This window comes from Enoplosus armatus, chromosome 11 (assembly GCF_043641665.1).
Source record: "Enoplosus armatus isolate fEnoArm2 chromosome 11, fEnoArm2.hap1, whole genome shotgun sequence".
Taxonomy (NCBI): domain Eukaryota; kingdom Metazoa; phylum Chordata; class Actinopteri; order Centrarchiformes; family Enoplosidae; genus Enoplosus; species Enoplosus armatus.
This window is the reverse complement of record NC_092190.1, coordinates 4799135-4809323: the sequence shown is the minus strand read 5'-3', so window position 1 is coordinate 4809323 and position 10189 is coordinate 4799135. Positions and strand designations below refer to the sequence as shown.

The 10189-nt window shown below is 42.5% G+C and overlaps 1 protein-coding gene across 2 annotated transcripts in view; it reads right to left on the bottom strand.

The window, feature by feature from the left end:
* Window positions 1-2701: 2701 nt before the first annotated feature.
* Window positions 2702-10189, bottom strand: part of xpo4 (exportin 4) — a 53137-nt gene continuing 45649 nt past the window's right edge. The window contains exons 15-24 of one of the 2 annotated variants that reach the window (XM_070914794.1): window positions 9923-10092; window positions 9032-9206; window positions 7183-7389; window positions 6980-7066; window positions 6154-6334; window positions 5903-6024; window positions 5578-5708; window positions 4923-5040; window positions 4175-4267; window positions 2702-2915 (exon numbers count right to left, since the gene is read on the bottom strand). In XM_070914794.1, the coding sequence (XP_070770895.1) occupies window positions 2718-2915; window positions 4175-4267; window positions 4923-5040; window positions 5578-5708; window positions 5903-6024; window positions 6154-6334; window positions 6980-7066; window positions 7183-7389; window positions 9032-9206; window positions 9923-10092 (1482 nt within the window). In that variant the 3' untranslated portion in view covers window positions 2702-2717. The remainder of the gene's footprint in view (window positions 2916-4174; window positions 4268-4922; window positions 5041-5577; window positions 5709-5902; window positions 6025-6153; window positions 6335-6979; window positions 7067-7182; window positions 7390-9031; window positions 9207-9922; window positions 10093-10189) is intronic. The other variant, XM_070914795.1, reaches the window with a different exon arrangement.

The following is a 10189-nucleotide window of genomic DNA, read 5'->3' as shown; positions in this document are numbered from 1 at the left end:
GTCAGAAACTGGTCCCGATGATCACTTTACTGCTACTGTGTTGAAAACACGTGAGTCGTCGCCGGATGATGACGTATTCCAGAAAGTACGGCTCCTGCGGAGGGACAACACAGCCGGCCGCGCCACTCTGTTTATCTGATTACATAACCAGGTGTTTTTTTAAAAAAAAAAATCTGTCTCCACCACACTGTCGTTGGTAAATATTAAATTATAACCAGCGGAAAAACACATGAGATGTTTATGTTTCATCTGTAAGAAAGAACTCTTCAGCTGTGTTTGTGAATTTAGATTAAACCTGAGTTTGGCCTTAAATTGAAGAATTATTGTTGAGGGTTTGGCAGGCTCATTTAGATCCATGCAGCGGCATAACAGTTGTGGGAAATTAGACACTGGAAGCACATAAAATAAAGAGTGACCTGCAAATCTTGAAAAACATTTTAGACATGTGTGACAATGTAAAAAAAAAAAAAAAAAAGGCAATAGATTTAGTTAAACATTAACCGTCATGAAGGGAGAATTTATTGCAGTACTGTTGTATTAGACTACATTAGTTTTAGCTACATGTACCTAAAAAACAGTTTTACCTGTGTTAAAAATATAGTATTTAACAGCTACGTCACAATATTCAGCCTCATGATATTGACATGTAATTGTACTTCTATTGTGCATCTACTCAGTGCACAGGCGCCCTTTTCTCTTGAGATTGTTTTTGCCTTTTTCCATCAGGTACACACCTGATATGTTGGGATGTGCAGACACCCCCTCATGAAGCATTAAAAACTGTATGTAAAAATAATCAAACACACTCAGTCCCAGATGGTGAGTCCAGCAGACACCCTGCGTAACATTTGTTAAGTATCTGTCCAGTCTACGACTGAGTTGAAAATGAATACAACTCACCCTGGTCCAGACTTCTGCAGAGGAAACATGAAATTGTGACACAAACATTAAATTTAGTATCAAACTTGGGATTTTGTCCTTCAATACACGGAGGAAATGTAATTTCCTTGTAATATTTACAGCTGACTTAGTCGGGTTGGAGTCAAAACTGTCCTTGTGTCCTCAGGCTGATACTTTACCTCCAAAATCCTGCTTCTGTCTTGAAGAAGAGCTGCCAACGTAGCTGGCAGAAAATATATTTAGCAATTTATTACTGAAGCAGATAAAAGACGCGTGTAAAGGAAAGTGCAGAGGCCAGAACGTTTTATACAATAAGTTTATGTACACTTTTACACTTCATTAACAAAACAGCCATTCTACAATAACCAGGATAGTGCTCTGAACGAGGAGGATTCTGTCTCCAACATAATGCTTCAGCGAGTGGCTCTGTTCCTTTTTATTTGGTTTGTTATTGCTGTCCTTCAACTCAAACAGTCTCTGCTTCAATCCAGTGTGTGTTGAAGAGTGATACGGTGGATGTGCTGCTGTAGAAAAATACTACTGAAATGAATCTTGGGGGGGGGGGGGCAACATAATAATACTACAATCAAAGAGAGGAAATATCAAACCGCAAAGAAAGGGTCAACACCGAGAAAGTTGCTCCCTCTTTAGCTGAAATCATACGTGTCATGTTGAGCTCGTACAACTCTTCCTGCCGTCTCCCGGCATATAAAAACATTTCAGTCGCGTTTTTGTTTTTTCTGAACATACATTTCTCATGTTTCTGATTTGAAAACATTATATATATATTTATATATACACCCTTTAGTGAAACACAATCTGATTTTGGTTTTCTTTCTTCATGGCCAACAAACAAACAAACAAACAAACAAATGCCCTCCTGTGCTCTGTTGTTCAGACACCCCAAAGACAACCTTTGTTGTCACGGCAACATTTCGCACGCGCGTGTGTGTGTGTGTGTGTATCCGCTGTATTCTTGGCGAATGGCAGGCACAGTCGTTATTTGATGTATGACACAAACACAAACACACAAACACACACACACACAGAACAATCAACGAAACAAAGGCACTCTGGGAAGGATTGGGGCGGCGTGTGTTTGTGTGTTTGTGTGTGTGTGTGTGTGTGTGCATTTAGAGAAGAGATGGTTGCCATGGCATTCTTGAAACAAAATGGCTCCTCTAATACCTTCAACTACAAAACCTCACACTGGAAAAAAATATGTCTCCTTCAATTTTCAATAACAGCAATTTCTTTTACCCTCAGTGTCACTGTGTGTGTGTGTGTGTGTGTGTGTGTGTGTGTGTGTGTGTGTGTGTGTGTGTGTGTGTGTGTGTGTGTGTGTGCGCGTGCTCTGGCAGCCTCCACGTACACGAGGAGGCGGATGTGGGGGGGAGAACAACGCCGTCAACAACATCAGCTGCTGCTGCTGCTGCTCCACCTCTCGTCGTCAATGATGGTCAGAGCTCCATCATTTTCGTCAGCAGGGCAGGATCCTCCGGCTGAGTCCGTCTGCTCTGCAGTTCAGTCTCCATGGCTACCACAACATCATCATCATCATCATCAAGTCTGTCAATCATGCTGAAGGGGAGGACACCCAAAACAAAACAAAAGAAGAAATCCGAGGAGGTGAAAACAGGGTAAACATTCAGGCATGAGATGGATTCCCCAGCAGGCAGAGAGACAGAGAGGTCCTCAGAGGCCTCCAGCCGTCTCCTCTACCCATAGTTCTTAGGGATGAAAGCAGGAAGGGGTCTTTGATTGGTTGCTTTTCAAAACGATGATTCGAGGCGGGGTCGGTTTCCAGTTTCCAGTGGTTATTTCATGCAAAGGAGGCCGCCCACGTTGGCTACAAACTCCTCCAGGCTCTTGAGGAAGGCGACCTTCTGCTTGCGGTCCATGGTGGGCGGCGTGCTGCTGGCCGTCAGCTTGTTGAAGGCGTCGGCCAGCCGCTGGTAGATGACGGCGTCTCTCTGCGAGGACAGCAGAGTCTCCACCAGCTCCGAGTACTCCGCCTGACAGGCAGGAGAGAAATCACCATCAGCTCAGGGTCGAAGAACGCTCAGAGATTTAATAGTAGAGACAATATTATCAGCTGCAGCATGAAAATGTAAAAGTGTCTCGATGTGTTTATTTTCAAATGTAAAACGTCCCGCTCTGTATCATGTGGTCACAATTCATTAATAATAAAATGTCAGGGATCCTTAACAACACTCCTGTCTCTCTTTGATTTCATAATAAAAGATCAACGTGTTTATATCATGTGTTGATGTAAAAACAAATATCAGCAGATATACTGTTATCAGATATAAATATTTCTCTATTTAATACTCACTGATAGGAAAAACACTGTATTGGATGGGTCAAAATAATATACATATAAATAGTAAAAATAATAAAAATCAAGAAATCAGACTTCTTGGTGATGAGAGAGGCCAGGGCTAAACTGAAGACTGATTTAGTGGTTGTTTGTGTTTTGTAAATACTATTATTATTATTATCATTATTACTACTATAAGATCTTTATTGGTCCCAAGCAGGGAAACTGAAGTGTCACAGCAGCAGAGCTACAGGAACAGATGCGTAGATAAGTTCCTTTAAATAAAAAGGTACTAAAAACAATATACACCAACATAGATAGCATAACATTTATTGAGACAAAAATAGTCAAAAAATAAAGTGAGCAGGCAAAGCTGAAATAGAAATGATGAACAAATACTTACTATTTATCTCATTTTTATCTTATTCATTTGTTTGGTTTGTTACAGAAATACACAGAATTGTATAAACACAGACTCATCTGTCTGAGTTATAAGCTGTGACGCTGACCGTCCACTAGAGGGTGGTGTTGGGAGCAGGTCAGACCTTTTTTATACTCACATACTTAAATGCAACTGCATGACAATTTTCCACAGTATGCCCGTTTGATTCATAAAAATATCCTGGGGAAAAATGTTGTGTTTAAATCTAAAATTAACTTTAATTCTATCAAATATTTATTTATTTATTTTATATATCTGTATTTGACCAGAGGATCACTTTATGAACGAGACCTCTGATTACAGGAGAAATCACACGATGAAAACGGCACCAAAGCTCAGAGAGAAAATGATCATCTTAAAAGCCTTCAGGCAAATTTACAAAACATCAAACCAACCAGTTAACAATCCAGTTTTCTATGAGCCGATATCTCAACTTTCAAACCTTGTTAGTGACATTATTTGTATTCTATTTTTTATACCCAGTATATCTCCACTGTGTGTTGTTTACTCACCTGGTGCAGGCACACGAGTGTGTAGAGGGCTTCTCCTGCTGCCACCGTCATCTCTGTGTTGTGTTTTTGCAGGACCAGCATGTCAAACACCAACTGCAGGACACAGAGGACGGAGTGCACGGTGTAAAAAGGAAAATTATGAATGTGTGTATATGTGTATGTATCAAACAGCCAAATTAGAAACATTGATTCCACAGTTCAACAGCACCCAGCATCGACATACAGATGTTTCACTTCTGTTTCCATAACAGCTTTCTAAAAACACTTTTTTTAAAGGAATAGTTTGACATTTTAGCAAATACGCTTAGATGAGATACCACTGTCATGTCCGTATGGTAAATATGAAGCTACAGCCGGGAGCCGGTTAGCTTAGCACAAAGACTGGAAGCAGAGGGAAACAGCTAGCCTAGCTCTACCAGCACCTTAACACAATGTACCTCGTTTTTTAAAACCATACAAAACTGAAGTGTAAAACGGACATGTTGTAGTTTTGGGGGGGGGGGTATGTGCCGGACTATTTGGACGTCTTGGTAAAGAGAATAAGCATATCTCCAGTCAAACTATTCCTTTAAGACAAGAGCACATTAGTGAATTTTATTTCCTTTGTTATTTATGAATATTTTTCAAGTTGTCTTGATATGTTTTCAGGGTAAATTTTGGCAAATTTGATCATAACATTTACATGTTTTATTGTGGTTAAGGTGCAGCCAGCCAGGTGTGTGTGTGTGTGTGTGTGTGTTTGTTGTACCTTGAGGAAGTGACGGGTGGCGACAAAGAGAGGCGTGTCCTTCTCCTGGTTTTTAGCGCACTGCTCGGCCAGAGGAGACAAAGCCTCCAAACACAGCTGGCTGATCTCTGAACTCATCCTGAACACTGACGTTAAGGAGCAGAAACTACATAACAATTAGCTGTTTTCTGTTTCTTCCACAGCCGCACAGCTGGCAGCTCCAGATGGAAGCAAGAGGCAATATGTGACATGAAATGTAGTAAATAAAAAAAAAAAACTCTTCTCTGCTGCAGCCACATTTCAAGATTTGGGCTATTAAAAATATCTTTTCCACATCTTGTGGTAAAAGCAGGACTCACTGACACTAAACTTCACTGAAAAGAAACAGTTTTTGGTCCAAGCACCTGCAACTTTACAGAATAAAACAACGTTTTTGAAGCAAACATTTCTACTAAACAGACTTTTCTAGTTTTAAATCAGCACAAAAGTAATGTAAAAGATGTATATCAAGCAACATTGAGGCTCAATACTCAGTCATAATAACTACGAAACAAGAGTTTCAATCAGCCTAATTGAATCTGCAGCCATAACCCAATACAGCGGACACACACACACACACACACACACACACACACACACACACACACACACACACACAGAGGCAGTGGGAGGATACGAGGTCATTCCCAGCTCCAGGGAGAACATGAGGCTTTTGAAGAGGTCTTCAGGCAGCTGTGGGATCTTTTCTGGAAAGATCTCACAGATGAAGGTGATGAGCTTGTAGTACTGGTTACACAGAGAGGGGAACTGCAAAACAACGAGACCAGCATGAGCTCACAGAACATGTCATTCACACACACACACACACACACACACACACACACACACACACACACACACACACACACACACACACACACACACACACACACACACACACACACACACACACACACACACACACACACACACACACACACACACAACATCCCTGTGTTTACCTTGAGCAGGTCCTGAGACATGAGGGGAAGAACAATGTTGACACCATAGAGAACCACATCTGCTGCTGATACCGTCCGATTGGACGCCGGTGTTCCCTGGTCCTGGTTTCGAAACACCTCGTCTAGAACACGGAGCAGAAAAAGAATCTCAAGCGACCGAGGCAACATGAACAGGGCTATGGGCTCTAACTGGCTCCAGTTTCTCCTCTTAATGTTAATATTTAAAAGACAGACACATCCAGCCGACCCACCGGTGTCGCTGAAGTCGATGAACTCTTTGGAGAGCAGGTTTGTGAGCAGCTCCATGATGAGCAGCAGGTCCTGGTACTGGTCCTCCTCGGCTGTGGCGTCGTTTCGCTTCCTGCTCTGGTTGTTTTTGGAGTAGACCTGCAGCAGCGTCAGACACGCCTCGTAAAGCTTCATGGACTTCGTCTGGACGAGGAGAGAGGAGACAGTTAACATCTCATACAGCTGCATGGACCTGAAGCCACCGTTCTGAGTTTTGTGGCCTCCGTGACCAAAATGATCTTTTTAAAAGGACAGACAGTCTGTTTCTTACCACAGTTGGACTGAATTGCATCACAACTTTTCTTAATGAATACATAAAAGATCTCGTATACTCAGTTAATTTGACATATTTGTAAAATTCTATTTCCCACATAAAAATCCTTTAAATTAGTCTAGTCTAAGTGCATCTCACAGGAAGACTGTGCCTCTTTCTTCTAGGATTTCTATCTTACACCAACAAACAGCCAAGAAGTAACAAGGAAAAGATCAGAGGTGCACGTTAAGCGAAATGCTTGTATATATGTAGAAGCAGATGAAAGTTACGTTTAGCAAAGATTTCCTTAAGTATAATCTTATTTAGCCAAAGTCAAAGATGAATTTCAGTTCAAGTCTTTACTGAGAAGAAAACTGACTGATGGACACCTGTTGATAGAGATAACGTGTGTGTGTGACAAACCCTCATCAGCTAAAAGTTCAACTCTGGCAGCTTTTGTACATACAGCGACAAAATCATTACCGGCAAAGTCTGCAGGTGAAGCAGGTAAAGTACATTGAAGAGGTGCCACTCACCTCTCCCAGGTAACAGATCTGCTTGTGAGCCACTTCCACAAAAACCTCAATGATGAGGTTGATCGTCTCGGGCGTGTTGCTGTAGACCTGAAACAAACAGGAGCACAAGTCATATGAAACTCAAAGATGAACTCTCTAAGCTACACCAGAACAACATGGCCACCTTTCACCGACTTCCATTCGCCTTCCCAACCCGCTCTTACCTCCATGAGGCCGATGCAGCTGGACAGGAAGTCCATCAGAAAAGAGAAGAGCGAGGCCACGTTGTCGATCTGCGTGGCCTCGGCGATGCCGCACAGCGCCTCTAACGTAGCGACGATTTCCTGTTTGACGGCTTCCTCCTGGCTGATCTGAGCAAAGTTCTCCTGGTTGATGAGGTTGAGGAAACGCTGCTGCAGAGGATGAAGCACCTGGACGGACAGTCGGGGACAAACAGGGAGCCTTGACAAATGTCCGTGAGCTGCCCGGAGGGGACATACTGTATGTCATCCTTCATGAAACAGAAATTTCGGCGGCTATCTTCACTTTATTTTGCAGCTAATGCGACTATTTTATGTTTATTTAATTACATACAGCCTGCGGTCTTGGGCAGACTGGAACTTCTGACTGGTGTTAGCCTCAAACTTGATTATCTGAACTCAGTTATGACGTAATGTGTCAAACTAAATCTGAGTTACTTGAGTTAGCGGGGATAAAAGTGATTTCTCGGTGCATGTGAGGAGAGAGGAGGAATGCGGAGATGTAACGAAGGAGTGTTTGATCAGTTGCTGGGTCCATCTCTCCTCCTCCTCCTCCTCCTCCAATAGAGCCTTCCGAGTTCAGACAAAGCAGCTGCAGGAGCCGACAGCTGCCGTCTCACTCGTACACCCCCCATAATTACTCTGGAGTCATTGTGGCTTCGCACCCCCATTTACTACTGTCAGCCTATTAAGACAAAGGCCTCCAGGATCACGATGAGGATCAGGTTATACACACGGGAGAAAGACTCCACGGGGGAATATTATCGACTACATCCATCACTCTTCCTCCTCCTCTGATCTACTGGAGTCTGCAGAGCTCTGTAACTCTGAAGAGGACACGCCGGCTCTGCTGGATGTTCCAACTTAAAAAAGGGACAACTTCAGTGAATTACAGCTTATTTTAGTTTTGGTCATCTTTTCTATCAGTTAGAATAATTGTACTCGCTGAAGTAATGGCTGACATCTAGAAACACAGTGACATTTCTACAATAAGGTGCGACGGGGGAAGACAAGGAGAAGTCCCTCATTACACAGCAGAACCGTGTGCCAACTGTGACGTTGACAAGGGACAGCCTGGGGGACAATCTTACTGCTCGCCTTTGTTTTCTCTTCCACTTAAGTTTGTTTACAACCTGCCTGATCGTCTGACTGCTCGTGTTTCTTTCCTCGTCTGACTTCTTTTCAGTGGCGCTGCAGCTTTACCAGATCTTTAGAACAGACCATTAAAAACTACAAAAATAAGTCCCAAGTTGCAGTTAATTAGAATCTTTTAAAACACAGCTACAGAAAACAGTCTGGACATTTGACTTGTTCTTGTAATTAAATTATAGAATTTAAAAGGTTCTGCCTTATGTTCAGCTGTAGGTGTGGTGGGTCTCCATGCCCCAAACAGCTGCTAACACAGAGAACCAAATTAGTTTAGTTTCATAAAATATTTTACAACCCCACAAGGCTTCCCCCCTCGTACCCCTTCCTCAGCCCAGTGTTACTGCCAACTGTCAGAATGGTTTTAATTGATTTTTCAGACTTTATTTGGGGCGTATTTGTCTGTATTAGATATTTTAGACTGGAAGAAGGAGACATATAGTTTTTAAGAAGTTACTGTCTGTATTATTTACTTTAATCATGTTATGTATGTTGTTATTATGGACCTGTTATTGGGTACTTTCATTGATAAATGAATCAGTGATTAGTCCACCTCAATGAATGATCAATGAAACAATATTTACAGACACAAACCTGTGTAGGGTTCCAACTAACAACTATCTTCAGCACCAAGTTACACATGTCTATTAGTGAAAACCAACTTTACCTCAGCCCAGTACTGCTGTTTGGTGTCAGAGTCCATGTGTGCGAAGCCTCCCAGGACCAGAGCTTTCATCAGAGACCTCTGCACGGAGCTGGACAGCAGGTGGAGGGGTGGGCTGCGGCTGGCAAACTGCTTTGCCAGGTTCCACCAGCTCTCGCACTGCACCACGATGTTCGCCCTGAACAGACAGAGAGGCAGAGGGTCTGTTAAGAGTCTGTGGTGTGGTGGGGTCGGATGTGACCCCCCGCAATCTGCACCATCATGACCACTTTTAACAAAGTAACGCCCACTTTAAAATAACCATCCCCACAAGCTGCATGTTGCTGTGAAAACCTTCTCAATCAAATTGATCTCCATGTTTTCATTTTTGACTGAAAGAAAAGATGTTTCTGTGCGTATTTCAATTTCCTACTTCATGAAAAGCTGACATTTTGGAGATGAAGAGTTTTTTCCCCCCAACAGTGACAACATGACGAGTAATCACCAGAACAGCAGATCAATGGTTCCCCTTTTTAAATTGTGGGCAGCCAAGAGGCTTCAAACTATTCAGTATATTTGAGCAACAAGCAGAAACGCTGTTGGTTACATTAAAGGAAAAGTCAGGATACCTCGGTTTCTGGATGAATCGTCGTATAAAACTTCAGAACATAGTGAAAATAGCTCATCACAATGTCCTGAAGCCCAAAGTGACATCTTCTAAAGTCTTGTTTTGTCTGACCAACAATCCAAAAACCAGAGATTTTCAGTTTACAATCATAAAAGATGAAGGAAACCAGAAAATATTCACATTTAAGTATCTGGAAACAGACTTTTGGCATTTCTTCCTTAAAAAAAAATAAATAAAAAAATTCTGCTGATCGACTCATCGTTGCAGCCCTCCATCACTGTCCCCACCTCTCTCTCTTCTCCACCAGCGTCACCAGCAGCTCAACGGTGTCGTTGGCCAGCTCCGCCTCTGAGCTCCACACAGACAGGTTGTTGATCACCTTCTCCAGAAGATATCCCACAATCCACTGGGACCCCTCGGTGTCTGCACCAAACGCTGTGCTCAGGGGGATGCTGATCTGAGGGAAGACGGTAAAAAAAAGATGAGACAGTTGGTGGAGAAACATCTGGTTTATTGTTACTGTGGAGGAAAGACGTACTGCAGTGTGTGATGTA